Source organism: Phalangium opilio, unplaced genomic scaffold (assembly GCF_054372755.1).
Source record: "Phalangium opilio isolate 3A_F unplaced genomic scaffold, DU_Popi_V2 ptg000060l_1, whole genome shotgun sequence".
In the NCBI taxonomy this organism is placed as follows: domain Eukaryota; kingdom Metazoa; phylum Arthropoda; class Arachnida; order Opiliones; family Phalangiidae; genus Phalangium; species Phalangium opilio.
In genome coordinates this window covers 1,666,419-1,685,153 of record NW_028324177.1, presented here as the reverse complement: position 1 = coordinate 1,685,153, position 18,735 = coordinate 1,666,419, and the positions used below count along the sequence as shown (strand labels likewise).

Here is an 18,735-nt window from a genome sequence, read left to right as displayed (position 1 = left end):
GTTATGAGATCTAAGTTCGAATGCGATATTCTGTTGTTCTCATTTGTTATTTTATACTAAATTTCTCTAGCCTTATTAGCAGGGGGGAGGGCGGTAAAGGGGGTGGAGGTTTACCTAATCTTCTATTGGCCATGGGTACATTGACCCTTCGGACGTGTTTAAACACGTCTAATATTGTTTGCCATTCAACAATAGGTGATGTAAGATTGACATCCGAGTGATTTTAAGAGGTGGCAGATGGTAACAAAAGGATGAGTCATCAATAGATTTCAACAAAAGGATTGTAACAAAGAGATGATGCGTCATTCCATTAGTGGAGTTTTTACGACATTACATAAAAATGTATTGTTAAGAAAGTATTTCTTAAATCAATCAAATATTGACAGGTTAGGGCTGTCGCTACACTCTAAGAAAAAAAGGTTCTACTTTGCCGAGAAAGGGTTCTTAACGCTAGTCCCCTATTTTAAACCCTTTTTTGATCTACATAGAACCCTTTGATATGAGTTCTCTATAAAGCCCTAAGGAGTTCATCTACGATCCGAGCTGGGGTTTTTCTTTGAACCAAGTTAGTTTCTTTTGGAACCGTATTAGGTTCCTACCTGAATCATGACGCGTGTGCTTCAAAACCTTGTTCAGTTGTAATCGGAACCATGTGTAGTTTGACTGAGAACCGTGTTGAGTTCGACTCTGAACCTGGTTTAGTTCGACTCTGAACCCCACTTCGTACGGTTAAGAACCGTATTGCGTTAAACCCAGAACCCGGTTTATTCGACTCAGAACCCTGTTTAGTTCGACTCACAACCCTGTTTAGTTCGACCCAGAACCTGGTTTAGTTCGACCCAGAACCCGGTTTAGTTCGACCCAGAACCCTGTTTAGTTATAATCCGAACGCTGTGTAGTTTGACTCTGAATCATGTCGAGTTCGACTCTGAACCCTGTCGAGTTCGACTCTGAACCCTGTCGAGTTTGGCTCAGAACCCTGTCGAGTTAGCCTAAGAACCCTGTTTTGTACGGCTAAGAACCGTATTGAGTTAGACCCAGAACTCCATGTAGTTTGACTCTGAACCGTGTTGAGATCGCCTAAGAACCGCGTTGCAATCAACCCAGAACCAGTGTAGCTCGACTCTGAACCCGGTTTAGTTCAAATCTGAAACTGATTTATTTTGACTCAGAGCCCTCGTTTGTTTCAACTCCGTTGAAATTATATTATATCATATGACCACCTTATGGAGGTTCTTATTTCAACAGTGTTAGGTTGCAATTATAACAATGATTTTCAATTTTTCTCTCTCGGTGACTTTTTACCTCTCCGAGTGACGATGACGTCACGGAGAGGTATTACACCGGCCGTGTCTGTCTGTCTGTCTGTCTGTCTGTGTGTCTGTCTGTCTGTCTGTCTGTCTGTGTGTCTGTCTGTCTGTCTGTCTGTCTGTCTGTCTGTCTGTGTGTCTGTCTGTCTGTCAGACCCCACGTGACCGCGTTCGCAGTTTACAAATCGGAGCAAACAAATACCCGATTTCCGGAACGCGTTCGCGGTCCACGGAAATTTGGCCATTCATCTACCAACACCAGTCTTTACTAACTGGCTTCTAAGCACCACAATCTGCTAGTCTTTGTCCATCCCACATGGACACTAGCCTGTACTTGCTGGCTCGGAAGCACCACCATCTTCTGTTCTTCGTCAATCCCACATTGACACCAGCCTGTACTTGCTGGCTCGTAAGCACCACCATCTTCTGTTCTTCGTCAATCCCACATTGACACCAGCTTCTATGCACCACCATCTTCAGGTCTTTGTCCATTCCGGCTTCTTCTCCATCGTTATCGTTCGGTTTTAAGATATACGCGGCGATCGGCTAGGGTTACGAGAAACGTCTAGCCTCCCAATGGTAGGGCTTCCACCAAAGGTTCACGCGAATGCGTTTTTATCTATTATTATAATGGAAACGAATTGTATATATACCCCAAAATTTGAAGAAAGCGGGCAAGAGGGGTACCCTTCACTTTAAACGTCAATATTAGCAAAGTTTCGAAAGATAATAGGAACAACTTTATTTTAAACGATTTAACTATTTTTAAAGTTATTTACTGGCGATTAAAATAATTAATATCATTTATATTTAATTAATTATTTAAGAAAAACTTATTTCTATGTAATGACACAAGTGAGAGTTTATATAGAACGAGTAATGAAGATTGCATCCGAATCAAAACACTACACGCATATCAAAGTTAATATAAAGCGAGTAGGATGATAAGATCTCTTACAAAACGATAACATTTCCTTTTTGCAGAATATTAAATGGAAATATTTTAAATATTTTTCGGCATTACGATTCTTTAAGTAGTTGTGTAGCTATAAAGCTCTGTTTCATCTTAATATTCCAAGAACATCTTTAGATAATAACATTTCAAATTTGGTGTTTACTTTTTAATTTAGCTTTACTACATTTATATATAGTGTAATCGCATGTTTTTATATTCGTTAGATAATATGGATGTTAATTCTTCATCTATCCAAAAGTGTTGAAACGATTGGGTCTGTGAAATAAGATACCCTAGATTTAAACTAGAATTGACCTTGTTTCGCCTCCTCTTATAGGAGGTGTTAACGGTTCAGAGTGAGCCGAAAGTTAAATACACCCTTCAGTGATACAATTTAGGTCCTCATTAGAATTATTGAGGATACATAGGAAAAGCCTTTGCTAAAGAGCTTGGCAATATTTCGCCAATTTGAACTATGTATTTCCGGTTTTTCTCATTGGCTGGTGGACCTGTGTTTAGAAAGTAAATTCGTCTCGGCTCGGAGAGGTTTATTTTGGTTTCCCAACTTGTTTAAAACTCTTCACCGTGAAATATAAGTTTACACTATATATAAATGTAGTAAAGCTGAATTAAAGAGTAAACATCAAATTTGAAATATTAATATAAAAATAATTTCTTGGAATATTGAAATGAAACAGAGCTTTGTAGCTACAAAACTACAAAAGGAATCGTAATGCCGAAACATAATTAACATATTTTCATTTAATATTCAGCAATAAAAAAATGTTATGATTTTGTAAGAGATCATTCATCCTACTCACTTTATATTAACCTTGTGTTTCTATTCATATGCAATCTTCATTACTCGTTTTATATAAACTTGCACTTGTGTCGTTCCGTAGAAAAGAAGATTATCTTAAATATTAAATGAAATAAATATAACTGATATAAATTTTTTTAATCGTCAGTATTTTTCCTTAATTCTAGTTAAGGCGTTTTAAGAAACGTTATTCTTAAAATGAATTTATACATAGCTATTTTTGACGTTTGACTTCTAGCGTACACCGTTTTCACAATTTTTGAAAATTTAGGGTATATAAGGCGATTCATTCACAAATTATAAGAATAAGCGCAATTGCGTGAGCATTTGGTGGATGCCCTGTCATTGGGAAACTAAACGTTTCTCGTAACCGTAGCCGATCGCGCGTGCATCTTAACCCCAACGATAACAATGGAGTAGAAGCCAATGTTGCAGATTGGCGTGTATGTGGTATATACCATATGAAAGACAAGTGTGGAGATAGCGTAATGAAGGAGAATTTTCCTAATTTCTGTTAACTGCGAACGCGGTCCGGGAATTGTGAACACGGTTGCTCCGATTTGTCAACTGCGAACGTGGTGACAAACAGACACACACACAGAAACATCCAGTGTTATACCTCTTCGTGACGTCATCGTCACTCGGAGAGGTAAAAACCGGTGTTAAGGGAAAATTAAAGTGTGTTTAACTTTCGTCTCACTCTGAACCGTTAAGACCTATAGGAAGACACGAAACAAGGTCAATTCTGGTTTAAGTCTAGAGTATATTATTTAAATGACCCAATCGTTTCAACACTTGTGGAGAGATGAAGTGTAAACATCCATATTATCAGGGGTGGATTAGGGGAAGTTACGAATGAGCCATAGACCTTACTGTGGGAGCATTTCATTTACGAAAGAGAGAGAGGAAAGACTGGGTGGGTTAACATTTTCCGACCCCCTTTCAACTGAGTAAGATTGAGGTCTCTACCTGGTGGTCGATAAGAGAAACACAGGCAAAATGGCAGCTGATATAAACGCAGAAGCTTCTTCACGACCAATTACGGTAACTAACAGTTTAAAATGCGATAAAGATGCATCTACTCAATGTAATTTCTATTTACTGATGAAACAAAATATGAGAAATAAGGCTGTAGCTTGCAACATTGATAAAAAACCAACAAAAAATAACGAGAAAGTGGAAGAAAAACCTAAGCCTTTGCCAATTTTTAAATCGGTTTCAACACAGTGCTTAACTTTAGTAAATCCCGTGGTTATACCGCCAAAGAAATCGGATATTAAACTGAAACCTACATCAACAGCTGACAAATCTACTAATGTTGACAAAAAAATCTGCAAGGATGTATCCACTGACACAGGATCATTGTTAGTTGGGACATTGCTTTTGGATATTTCCAAGCTCATCAGTTTTAATTATCATGAAGAGTTAAACTACGAAGTAAGTTAATTGTTCTTTGTTTTTGGGGTTTGCCACTAATTAAATTCTTTCTGGTGATGTTACAAATTCTTATGATTGGTATTTTAGGTTAAATGTGACAACCGGTCCCAACCAAGTTTAAGAGTCACGAGAAAAGATGCAATTGGATTGATTAATCGGGAAAATAAAATAGAACCAGTGGAATTGGTGATTTCAGAAGCAGGACAATGTTATCTTTATATCCTATTTAAAACGGTACAGAAATTCGACCTCAAAGCGGAGAACCAGGAATTAGACACTGAAAAATTACAAAATTTACTCGACACTATATCAGGTCGATTAGGCCATGCATTTTGCCCTGGGGTTAACGAAGAGAAAGTTCGCGATGAAAGTTTTACTAAACCCAAAAGCTTAATGGCCTTCAATTACCCTTTCATTAGATACCAGTCAAATAGGTGTCAAGTTTTTTACCAGTACTACTTGAAAACAATTCCCAAGCGCCCTAAAAGCAAGCAGTGCCAATTTTGTGCTACAGTTACAAATCAGATTTTTGGGGCTCGAAAACGGAAGGCCAGTGAAACTCCAACTCGAAAGTACAAAAGACCAAGAATTAGCAGTAATTATCCCATTAAGTTCTTAACACCTACGAGCAAAGCACATCGGCTTGCAAGAATTGGAAAAGGAAGATTTCAACTGAAACGAAAGATATCTAGTCTCAACAAGGTATTGAAAATTCGACAATTAGAATTGACATTCTCAAGAAATGTCACAGATTGTTGAAAAAATAAACCAGGAATTCAAAGAAGATTTGGACAAGACCCTAGATTCAACGGATGGGTTTACTAAACGCCTTTTAAAGGAATCATGGGAACGTGATTCTTCTTTGAAACATCTGTCGGACCAGAAGAACTTTATATTGGATCAGGCCAATTCTTTAAGTACAAGGAAAAAAAGAAATGGAGTGCCATTACATTAAGAATTGCGCTTGCGGTGTATTGCCGTAGTCCGGCAGCTTACAAGGCTTTGCGGGGTTTTCAGATTTTGAGTCTACCTTGTGAGTCAACTCTCAAAGAAAAAACTAAAAAACTAAACCATAAACCTGGAGTTCAAGAACACTTTTTAGCCGAGGAACAAGAGAAATATTCTCATTTCAAAGACGAAAAAATAAAAAGGGGTGAACCAGTAGCAATGTCTGAAGGTATTTTGGTGATGTATGAAGTGAAAGTAATTAACAAAGTAATGTGGAACTCGAAAAGTCACAAGTTTGTGGGTTTCGCAATGAATGAAGACGACTTCAGCGACCTCACTGATATATATAAAGCAGTATCTCCAGTAACCCCTTCACCTACCCAGTATGTTCTTCAGTTTTTGTGGCGTGACTTAACCTCCGGATACGACATAATAGGCCCATATTTTACTTCAGCGTACCCGTTTCAACAAAAAACATTAGTCACTTGTTTATATCAAACCATACAAGCGTTTCACATCTACGGATTCAAGACAATGGCTATCATATGCGATGGAGCCAGTAAAAACTTGGCTTTAATGAAGCTAACGATGGGTGTTCATGGAGCCTTCGGATTTGAACTCAAAGATGGAAAATATAACTTCGAAATTGATCCAAGCTTTGAAAATCCATTTTCCGAGGAGCCTAGAAAAATTCACTGGATTATTTGCCCTTCCCACCAGTTGAAAAATGTCATTGGTCAGTTGTTTGCGTCGAGAGCTGATGGGCCTAAAGACTTTTCTCGTAATAATATTCACTTTGGGTGGCGCCAATTAGAAAATGTAAGAGAGAGAGACAAGGAGCGAACTAAAGCTGGACAATTACGACGAGCTCGTCGTTTGATTGATAGTTACCTAGAGAGAGACGCTTGGACCAAGCTAAATGTGGAGCCATCTAAAGTTATGCAACAGGAAGATGTTTTAAGCGAATTGTTTGAACACGCAATAGGTGATAAAGGAACAGTAAAAAGTAGGCAAAGCTCAATGGAAACGTACAAATTCTTGCGGGCATGCAATCAGCTTTTTGAAAACGGTTTTTTGACTGGAAAACGTGTAGACTGTGTTGACTCCCCAGTTATGGAATCCATATCTCAAGGCTACAAATATTTTGAAGACTGGATTTTAGAAATTTTGCATGAAGATCCAATTTATAGTTTCAATAGTCCCAGGCAAGAAAAATTTATTTCTTGGCAAACTTGGGATTTACTAAGAGTGGTTGTTTTTGGATTTAAAAATTTGGTGAAAGATTTTTTTGAACGTCTTCCTGGATATTTTTTATCACCTGTTAGGATAAATGGCAGCTCAATAGAAAGCCTTTTTTCCCAGATTAAATATGCGACGGGAGGTAAAATTACTTCTTTGAACTATGTATCTGGACTTAAAGCGACTTTAACTCGTCGGAATGTTCATGGTAGCCACCGTGGGAATAAAAATTACCGCGATCAAATGCTCTATGTAAGAGAATGTGATCTCTAAATTTATTTGGAAAAATAGTCTTAAAAATAGTTTTTTTGCTGTTAAGAGAATAGAGCAACTTTATTAATCAAAAAAAAAACTTATGAAATTGTAACATTTGTTATTAAAATTTAACAATTACTTTGAAATAAGAGATTTTTCTCAATCAATGTTGTAAATTAGGAACAAAATTAATGACATAGTTTAACACACAATGTCTAGGAATTGTTTAGCTTTTCTTTTGCGGGTACTTCTTTTGACTTTGCTGACATCAGCAATGCTAGGTTCTACAATGTCACATTTATTCAGGATTGCGGAGAACTCACTTGGGTTATTATCACAAAATACTTGAGTAGTCCCACTTGGGTTATTATCACAAAAAAATTTAGTAGTCCCACTTGGGATGTTATCACAAAAAAATTTAGTAGTCCCACTTGGGTTGTTATCACAAAAATAGTTTTGGTGTAGCAGCCACTTGGAGTATCGCAAATACCATTAGTAGAAGACCCACATGGATTGTTATGACTTTCTTTATCACAAATCACTCGATTAGGCGATATACTTGGACTATTATGGCTTTCGTTTTCTGTAAAATTCTTGTTGGTGATAATTTTTGGATTTTTCATGGTAAATGTTTGAACTTCACTAGTGCTTTGGTGATTAGGATTTTGAGATCTCTGACTTGAAAATATTTGCCGTTTCTTAAGGGCTCTTTTGACTGATACGGGGGAAGTCAGTACTGCGTTGCTTTCTGTACTTTTTTGAATTTGGATCTTTGATTCTTTCTTTGGCTTAAGTAGGGACTTTTCTGAGGATCTACTGTCTTTTCTCAAAACTTGTTTTCTTTTTCGTTTCTTTTCAACTTCAACTTCACTTCTTTGAGTATTAACACCCGTGGTATTAGTTAGTACTTCTTGATAAGTTGCTTGAGCTCTTCTTTCTAGTTTTGTTTTAGCTGTTTTCGCCAATTTCTCAGCTTTAGTCGCAGATTTATTTTCTTGTTTCTTTATCTTGTCCTTTTTCTTACTTTTTAGGGAATATAGCTGGTCTCGTAGCGTGTGTCCTCCTTTACCACTCTTCTTATGACTTGAAAAAAATTCTTGAATTCGGGCGTGCACCATTTTACGCCTCCTCTCGTTATAGAAATTTTCTATGCCATATTCGTTGAAGAACGTCGTTTTTGGAAGAACGTCAAAAAATAATTTTCTTTGATCTTCTGTTTGAAGGAACTTGAAAGTTTCATCGGCACATTTCTATAAAAAGGTAGAAACATCCTTAGTAAAATAAATAAATTAATTTGTTACAATTACTCTTACCTTAATCATTTTGGTACCATATTTTAAAAGCATATTTTGATTGGCGAATTTACAGACAGACTTTACTAGCTGCCTTATAAACGGCAAAAAGGATTTCTTAGGAAAGCATAATTTCCCATTATCACGGTTTTTTAGTTCTAAAGGCAAATCCCTTTCTTTTTCATCTTCATTCATCCTCAAAAAAACTACACATTTTAATAGCTTGTGATCAGCTATTTTTTGTTTAGAACTGATATTTGCAGATCTTTTCCATTTTTTCTTTCCCTTTCTCAGAGTTCTACCATAAATTTCCCCCATTGTACCACCACCCAACAAATATAGGCCGATATTTGGTTCATTCCCCCAATTCAACATATATTGAGGCTCATCAATTTCATAGTAAGGTGTTATCGAGTGTGATGTTCCTTCCATTAAGTTTTCACTGAACCGTCCCGGGTGTTTTTCAATTACTTTAAAAAAAGTGAATGCTTTTGATGTGATTAATGTCAATATAGGAAATATGTCCATCATATTAATTTGACTCAATTCTTGCATTAGTGCTGATTTAAGCGTTTTAGCTTCTTCAAAAAACTTAACAGTTAACGTTGCCATGCACTTGTTCGTTCGTACTGTCCCTTTTTCTTTAACTTCTTTATGTTCTCTACCAAGTTCCTCTTCAACTTGCTCTTCCACATCATGTTCTTTTTGTATTTCTTTAATGTTTTTAATCACAAGACGCTTTTTAACATTTGGCTCAACAGGCTTACATTCAAACTTCAGCTTTTTAAACATAACAAAAAGTCTTTCCAAATAATTGCACACATCTTCCCGACTTAATAGGAGGTTGAATAACGTTGTACGAGATTCGGAACATTTAATAAAATAATTAACATCTTCTTTTAAATAGTGTAACAATTTGTTTTTTATATTTAGTTCCGCGTCTCCCGAAAGTTCTTCCATTTTCAAGCGCGGTAGGCCGAGGCCAACGCCAAGACTTCCTTAACATACGCTATAGCAGACGCCGCTTCTCCGTTCGTTTGGTGGCGGCATCGTTACCCAGTGATCCTCGCGAAACCTCACTCCGATTGAGGGGGGGATATTATTTTTACGAGAAGAGAATCCCCCAACTCGTTTATATTTCACTTGCCCATCCACAAATTTTATCTCGTTCGTAACTTCCCCTAATCCACCCCTGATATTATAGTATAAAGATAAAAGTTACGTTTACACTATATATAAATGTAGTAAAGCTGAATTAAAAAATAAACACCAAATTTGAAATATTAATATCAAAAGATGTTCTTGGAATATTAAGATGAAACAGAGCTTTATAGCTACACAACTACTAAAAGAATCGTAATGCCGAAAAATATTTAAAATATTCCCATTTAATATTCTGCAAAAAGAAAATAATATTGTTTAGTAAGTGATCTTTTCATCCTACTCGCTTTATATTAACTTTGATATGCGAGTAGTGTTTCGATTCAGATGCAATCTTCATTACTCGTTCTATATAAACTCTCACTTGTGTCATTACATAGAAAGAAGTTTATCTTAAATAATTAAATAAATATAACTGATATTAATTATTTTAATCGTCAGTATTTTACGTTAATTATAGTTAAGTTGGTTTCAGAAACTTAATTGCTAAAATAATTTTAAACATAGCTATCTTTAACGTTATACTTCTAGGGAACACCTATATCAGAACTTTTGAAAATTTAGAGTATATAAGGCGATTGATTCACATAACGGGATAAGAAAATGCGCAATTGCGTGAACCCTTGGTGGAAGCCCTGCCATTGGGAGCCCAGACGTTTCTCGTAATACTAGCCGCTCGCCGCGTACATCTTAAGACTAACGACGATGATGGAGTAGAAGCCAATGTTACAGATTGGTGTCTATGTGGTATAGACGAAAGACCAGTAGATGGCGGTGTTAGAAGCCATTAAGAACAGATTGATGTGTATGTGGTGTACACGAAAGACTAGTGCATGGTGTTGTTGTTACAAGCCATTAATTGGCGGTTAGACAGCAGATGAAGGTGTAACGGCTAGTTAATGATTGGCGTCAAATAAGATGGATAGAGCAATGAAGTAAAATTTTCCGAATTTTTGTGTACCGCGAACGCGGTCCGGAAATTGCGAACACGTGTGCTCCGATTTGCCAACTGCGAACGCGGTGACAGACACACACACAGACACATCCAGTGTAAAACCTCTCCGTGACCTCATCGTCAGTCGGAGAGGTAAAAACCTAAAGGTGTTTCTACGTACCAGTGAATCGCCATTTCCTTTAAAAAATACCTAAATAGAGTCAACTAGCACCTTTTTACGGAGAAAACACCATCTCAGTTACAAAACACTCTAAAAAGAGTATATAAACACCTCAAGGTATTTCCAAACACCCACGAAACAATTTTTTTTTCTAACAGTGTTCTTTCACGAACCCTCAAGTATCTTTCAAGAACCCGTATTTTTTTCATGAACCCTCAAGTATCTATCGAGAACCGAAATGTTCTTTCACGAACCCTCAAGGATCTATCGAGAACTTGAATGTTCTTTCACGAACCTTCAAGGATCTTTCAAGAACCCGAATGTTCTTTCAAGAACCTTCAAGGATCTTTCAAGAACCCGAATGTTCTTTCAAGAACCTTCAAGGATCTATCAAGAACCCGAATGTTCTTTCAAGAACCTTCAAGGATCTTTCAAGAACCCGAATGTTCTTTCAAGAACCTTCAAGGATCAATTAAAACCCCACACGTTATTATAAGAACCCTTTTAATTAGATACGATCTGCTAAGAACCTTCCTGTTCTACTGTGAACCTTCATCCACCTCTGGGAACCTTTAGCGTTCCAACAAGAACGTAAGAGTTCTATTGAAAACCCTCGAAGAACCCTTTTTTTACAGTGTATTAATAGATAAATAGGTCAAGTTTACTACTGTATAACTTATTTACTCGTAAGTTGTTATGGAGTCAAGTACACTAAGGATGTCGATAATACGTCAGATCTTGGAGATTAATCCCCAAAAACTACTTATTGTATTATTTATTTTATTGATTTTGGGAATGCTGGACTTCCTTAATCTCTGGTTTCAGAACTTTGACATAAAATGCGCTTACAGTCGAACAATGGAATAGTCAAGGACAATAGATATTTCGCAATAGCTACGTAAGAAATTTTGTATAAAACCCCCCTGATTCAATAGAGTAGAATATAATTATTCGTAAAGACCTTAAAGTTACAAGATAGAAAATCAAGAAGCTGGTAAAAGGAAGATAGGTGTGACTAACGAACGTTTTACTTTTTAATATTTCAATATCCGAATAAGAGCCCGCGAGGTCCGAATAAGAACTCGCGGGGGTTAGAATAACAGCCCGCGGGGGTTAGAATAAGAACTCGCGGGGGTTAGAATTAGAACTCGCGGGGGTTTGAATAAGAACTCGCGGGGGTTTGAATAAGAACTCGCGGGGGTTTGAATAAGAACTCGCGGGGGTTTGAAAAAGAACTCGCGGGGGTTTGAATAAGAATTCGCGAGGGTTTGAGTAAAATCTCGTGGGGTTTCAATAAGAACTCGTGGGGTTTAGCGGGGGTTTGAATAAAATTTCGCAGGGTTTGAATAAGGACTCGAAAGGTTTAGCGGGGTTTTCAAAAGGGGAAATTTTTAAGTGCCTCGAAAAGTTTTTAAGTAAGACCCGTCTTTACAACAGTGTATTGGGTTGGGTTTCAAAAAGGTTATTGAAACAACACTTAATGGTAGAATATACCACCATTTTGGATTTAAACAAGGATGTTCTAAAATCAAAAAATGGTTTAAAATAACGCCGTACGTGGTTCGAGAAAGGTTGGGGAGTTAGCCACTAATGGAAAAGAAATATACAAGCCAATATTACTAGTGCTAGTACAGTATTTGAAAAGGTTGTTGAAACGACACTTAATGGTAGAATTTGCCCCCTGTAAGGGTTTAAAAACGGTGGAAATTAATAACAATTAGAGATTTAAAATGGTTTGAACACTAGTGTTACTTGGATAGGAAGAAAACCCTTTATTGGTTCCAAACAAACCACTTGGGTACTGATTTTCTGACAAAATTGCCAAACCTCTCAAAGGTTTAATCTATGACCATTATTTTGTACTGTGTGGTTTCTTCCATTACTCATTACTGAGTTTAGAAAACCTTGGGTTTTCTTATTTTGTAAAAATCTTTCAATATATTTTTGTAACAGTTCATGTACATAATAAGTCTGATTATTATTTAGATTTTGACTAGGAAGGTCGCAATTTTTATTCGCTCCGTGAGATATAAAGAAGTCTTTTTTACATAGTCGTGTCACAATTGTTTCCGCGATAAGCCTTTTTTTACTAACCACGTGCGGAAGTTATCCCGATAAAATTCCGCCGAGTAGACATTCAAAGCCTAAAAAAACTCTAAATTCGAAAGATCAGTGTGGAATTTGTGTAAAAGCTATCCCCAACAAAAGTGATTCAATACTGTGTAAAATGGGCAAAATCTTCTTTACACAACATGTGTTACTCCAAATCCGGACGACCTCGACCTCCTATGTGACGGCATTACCAGCAAATTCAAATGCAATTCCTGCAGAAAAGGTAAAAACGAAAATTCGCTAGTACGTACCATTGACGACGAGTCCATTGCTGACTCAGACGAAGAGGAGTTGAAAGGTAGAGGTCAAGATTATAATAATAGGCATAAACAAATCAACGCGGATGAACATCTAGAAATTTTAAATCAATTTTTAAATTGGAGAGTCTTACTCGTGAGAAAAACTCAATTGTAGATAAGCTCTTAGAAACTGTAGTTACCTTGACCGTGTCATTCGAAGCAATGAAATCAGAAATAGCAAATCTGCACGCGGAGATCAGGTAGCTTAAAGTACATAAAACAAGTAAAACTGAACAGACTAGGAGTGCAATCTTCCCATTATATATATGGGTCCCTCCTTTGCGAACAAATTAATGGAAGGCGCCTCGCGCGGCTTTCTTCCAGCACAAAACTTCAAGAAGGACACAGTAGCTAATCTTCCCTCCACTGAAAAAACCCAAGTCAGATTAAAAAAATTATAGAAAATATTTAACCGGAAGCAAAAAAATGCGATAAGATAAAGGCGATTGAAAGACCTAAATGAAGGAAAGCCATGTTTATATCATGGCTACCAACCAATATTACCAACGACCCATTGAAACGATACATAGATTCGGACACCAACCTCAAAACTAATATCTGTACCTGCATGAATACAAAAAATAATTACGCGACTTTTCACGTTTCCTCAGAGGAAGACGAGTTCGAAACACTTAAAGACCCAAGTAACTTCCCAGCAGATTGTTTGGTGAGCGAATTTAGAGGTCGGTTATATGACTCCCTGAAATATATCCCTGAAGATTCCAACAACACTGTGACAACTATTCATGACTAGCCACATCAGATTTCCAATATTCTATCAAAATACTAGAGGCTTACGTACAAAAGCAGATGAATTTCTTCTGAATTTAGTAATTTTAGACTTTCCCATAATCTGCCTAACAGAAACGTGGTTATCCCACGAGCACTTCTAAAACGACTACCTTCCTGACAATTATGGGCGGTGGTACATTATTAGTTGCGAAAACTTGTATTAAAAGCATCCGTAGACCAGAATATGAAGAGAATTTTGAGGCTACATGGATTGAATTATTCTTCACGCGGAACAGGAAAATACTACTTGGTATTTATCTCCCTCCGAGCTTAACCGTCCTTGATTACAAAAATCTAACCAACCATCTCAATACTGAACTTCGCGATTATGTTAGTAATGTAGTCATTCTCGGCGATTTTAACATCCCAGGAGTCAACTAGAAATCCAGCAATAATCTAAATTGCAAATACTATGTGAAACACTAAGCTCAACATAAATTCGATTTAGCACACTGATGTTAGAACAGCAATTTTATGAAGGTACAATAAAAATATCGCCCCGTCTGACTTAGAAGAACATTATAGCCAAACTAGGGGCGTTTCCGATCTTGGAATATTTTTAAGACGAATTGTGAAATTTGTGAGTAATCACTTAAATTTAAAATTAATTTCAAATTAATTTTAATTAAAGGAATAATATCTTGAGACTTTGAACTACTTTACATTATCAGCTTAGGCACCCTTCTACCCCTAAACTTACACATTTGCAAGATAAGGGTTCAATATCGTTTCTAGATTGGAGGTTATTGAAATTGCCTAAACAAGATCGGCACGGAACAGGAATATATGGTATCGCTGATTTGGTCACGGGACTTATTGGTCTCATCGATTTCGTTTTGGGACCATCTGACATCGTGATTTTTTGGTCTCGGTACTATTTGGTCTCTTGATTTTACGGTCTGGGTACTATTTGGTCTCTTGATTTTACGGTCTCGGTACTATTTGGTCTCTTGATTTTACGGTCTCGGTACTATTTGGTCTCTTGATTTTACGGTCTCGGTACTATTTGGTCTCTTGATTTTACGGTCTCGGTACTATTTGGTCTCGGGACGGTTTGGTCTCGTGATTATTTAGTTACCTAATTAGTTGCCACCTTTTCCAAGACAATGGTCTCAATAATTCGTTGCCACAATTTCCAAAAAATTGTTCTATTAATTAGCTGCCACCTTTTCCAAAATATTGTCCTATTAATTAGCTGCCACCTTTTCCAAAATATTGTACTATTAATTAGCTGCCACCTTTTCCAAAATATTTCTATTATTGCTTATAAAATGTTCGCGGCAAAAGGCGGGCTTTTAATACTCATTATATAAATAATCTTCTTACCTCCAAACAAGGTTCGGTTGGGCTTGGTTTGGTTTGGTTAGGTTGGGTTGGGTTTGGTTCGGCTGGGTTTGGTTTACTTGGGTGAGATTAGGTTTGGTTTATTTGGGTTAGGTTAAGTTTGGTTTATTTGGGTTAGGTTAGGTTTGGTTTATATGGGTTAGGTTAGGTTCAAAAAATTTATATTTTCCTCAAGTAACATCAATAAATAGTAATTAAACAAACCCAAATTTCAATTCTTTAATTTACCGCAGTTTAAAGAATAATTAAGATTAAAGTTACAAAATTTTAAAGCGCACGCTCTGATTCCTATGCCAACGTTCACCAAGCAGAGTTGCGGAGGTGTAGTGGAACGTCGCACAAGCGAGCTGTGGCAGAGAGAGATAAAATCCCGAAGCGAGCCCCCTTGCCTGTCTCGCACCGTCGCACGCGTAAACACTAAACACGAAAGATCCCGTATAAATCTATCAATTTTGAGCGCCTTCTATGACAGACGCGCAAAAATTAACAAGATATGCCCCAAGGCATATTAACGCTTTTTGCAGTGTGATATTGTCTTTAACAAAACCCGAAATAAGGGATATTCACACCGGCAACGTCAGTTCCATTCCCGCTACCAATAAGCAAAGGCGTGGAAAAGTATAGGAAAAATATCGATAGCTAAACAACAATCGTAGTGGCGCAGACGTTGAGTATCCACATCCCACACCGGCGTCGTCAGTTCGAGTCCCGCTACCTCCGAAAGACCGCATTTTCTCGTCGATAATATGATCGAATTTAGTGTAGATGTCGCTAGTGCGGTGGGGAATAAAATTCCGGAGAGCTCTGCCGCGTAATTTAAATTTACGAAAATGTACGCGAACGCGAAACAGCCAGCCTGCCTGCCTGCCTCCCTGCTTGCCAGCCAGCCTGCCTGCTTGCCAGCCAGCCTGCTTCCAGGGGTCTCCGTATAAAGCTTTTGCTATGCGCAAAAAGCTTAAAAACGAGGCAGGTAAGATACTACCGAAGCGATGCTTCTTGAAATGATGAAACATAATAATGAAATTATTGGACAAACGTAATGTTGCCTTTCAAACAAAAAGAATCGAGACTCGGAAGAATTATTTTTATTGAGTTTATTACAAGATTTTAAAACTTTGTCTCCAAGGAAAAAAGGAGTGCCAGAATAAGTTTAATAACCTTTTTAGATGATTTAAAAAAAGTAAACAAAAACTATTGAAACGTCTACTGATGATTGCGGTCAATTCCTTTATGGGTTATATCTCTTTTGCCATTCAGACTGCCCTTCACCCATGAAAAACTCCAAGTCATCCCTGATTGCAGACGCATTTCTTTTGTAGGTGCTTGATCCTTGATGGTTAATTGTAGGTAAAACATTTCCAGGCTCATGACGCCAACGCCCTTCAAGCACCTTGCCTTCTGCATTGACATAATCCCCAAAATCCTTTGGACAAAATGCTCTTTCGCCCAAGTTATCATCCTTTATCATCAGGAAATAGTGGAGCGTCACACTGGCTTTTATGCAGGGTTGGCAAAAATTAAGTTTTTTTTAAAAAAAACAAAAGTTGTGTTTTTTATTGTTTAAAACACGATTTTTTGTTTTAAACTGTTTTTTAAACAAGTAGAAAAAAACAGTAAAATAACACAAAAAAACTAGTTTTAAACATGTTTAAATCACTCTTCCAGATCTAATAGTCTATCTCGCGGTTCTCCATTTAAGCCACTACCCCCGCTAGCGCAAGGCGCTTATTTTCACAACCTACTTGATTAAAAAGGGTCTTGGTTTGGACCAAGACCGAAAAAACAAACGATAAGAGTGACGTTTATCAATTGACTGAAGTCCCGATATTGCAATTTTTCTTTATTTATATTAATTTAATCCTTAATCAATATTTAATTCAATCAACTGATTTAACAGTTAGTCGATTTATTCCCTCCAAATTGATTGAAAAAACTACAAACTTACCCATTTTCAAGAACAAATTAGATTTTCCGAAATTATTTTATGATATTAATTATTTTGAGCGTTCAATATTGAATAAATTTAGAATTTCAAGGTGTAAGAAATTGTCCGTGTGGAAATAGAACCAGGGACCTCTTGAACCCAAAGCAAGTATTATACACCTAGACCAACGAACCACGAAACGTATAGAGAAGTAAAACACGAAAATAAAAATACTCCTAAATTAATAATATGAAGCTCTAAGACGCGACCTTCCGGGATTTAAACTGGTACCACTCGCAACCAGCGCGAGTATCATACCCCTAGACCAACGTACAACGAACATGTACTGCAAAGTCAAACAGGAAAATCGAGAGCTCCTAAAATTTAGAATTTGAAGGTGTAAGAAAGGGTCCTTGTCAGGGTTGGCAAAAACTTTGTTAAAAAAATTTGTGTTTTTATTGTTTATAACACGATTTAAAGATAGATTTTCGGAAAACATTTTATCATGAAATTAATTATTTACGTGTTGAGGGTACAATATTGAATATTTGAAAGATTCTACTGACTGTTTAAAAAAGAGCAAACGATCTTTTCAAAAGGAAAATATAATTTTTTTAATAGCGGATACAAAATGAGTGTGATGCGTAAATTTGTACATTTAACCCCTAATGTCTAAATGCCTGATTTCTTTTGTGGCCACTATTCAGTCATATCCGCTTCCGTACTTCCGAGTTTCTTGGTCAGAACTCATCATACATTTGAAACTTCACCACCCCTTACTTATTTGTAGGCGCTCATGTTTTCTGTTTTCAGATTAGGCGTATTAATTTTAGCACTGTCAAAGACCTGGCTTTATAGATTACGCGTAATCTTTTTAGAACAGTAAAATGTACCAACAGTGTAGAGAAACCACGTAGGAAAAATGTTATTGCTTTGCTTTAAGTAGATGACAAAATAAGTTATCCTTAATCATATTTTTGAATATCAGTCTTCAATACAGATTGGTAATGGATAAAACAACTGGTAGGGTCTCCAAACAATTAAACACACATTTGAAACAGTCGAATAATTGGAAGGTTTTGACTGGAGCTTACTATTTCTATTATTTAATCTTTTCGCTCATTTTCAAATAAAAAAGAGTTAAAAATATTCGAAATTTTTCTCCATAAAAAAACATGTTTTAAACTTTTTGTTTAAAACGTTTTAAACAAATTAAAGTTTTTTTTCATGGCTGTTTAAAACAAGTTTTAAACCAAAGTTTAAAACAATTTGTTTAAAACTTGCCAACCCTGCTTTTATGACCGGTTCAGCATTTTCGGGCTGAGAGGGACAGTGCTCCGCAGAACCTGGATTCGCTCTTGAATGCCCGTCATTAAGCATTTGTTTACTGGTAGGTTTTTAACTGAATATGGTCTCATGAGGTTTCCCTTCAGCTGAAATGCCTCATCACCGACAAAAACAAACGGAAATTGTACATGGCTCTTATGAACAACTCGTGGTTCCGGGAAAAATTGCTGATTTTCAATTGCAATACCAAGATATGATGCACCAAAAATCCCTTCATCACTAATTCTTCCGAAGTTACCAATATCAACAAAGGTGAATACAAGGTTGGCATCAAAAGCTGCCATCAGTAACTATACTGTAGTGGCCTTTCTAATCAAAATATTTGAATCCACTGTTTGCTGGCGCCACTATATTTACATGTTAGCCGTCAATGCCTCCAACGCAA

The 18,735-nt window shown here is 36.8% G+C and overlaps 1 protein-coding gene across 1 annotated transcript; it reads right to left on the bottom strand.

The window, feature by feature from the left end:
- Positions 1-7,266: 7,266 nt before the first annotated feature.
- Positions 7,267-9,281, bottom strand: LOC149666195 (uncharacterized). Its single transcript, XM_089841577.1, has 2 exons — positions 8,278-9,281; positions 7,267-8,214 (listed from the first exon to the last, which is right to left on the bottom strand). Exons 1-2 carry the CDS (start codon positions 9,214-9,216, stop codon positions 7,267-7,269), a joined length of 1,887 nt encoding a protein of 628 aa, XP_089697703.1. The 5' UTR covers positions 9,217-9,281.
- Between the last annotated feature and the right edge of the window lie 9,454 nt (positions 9,282-18,735).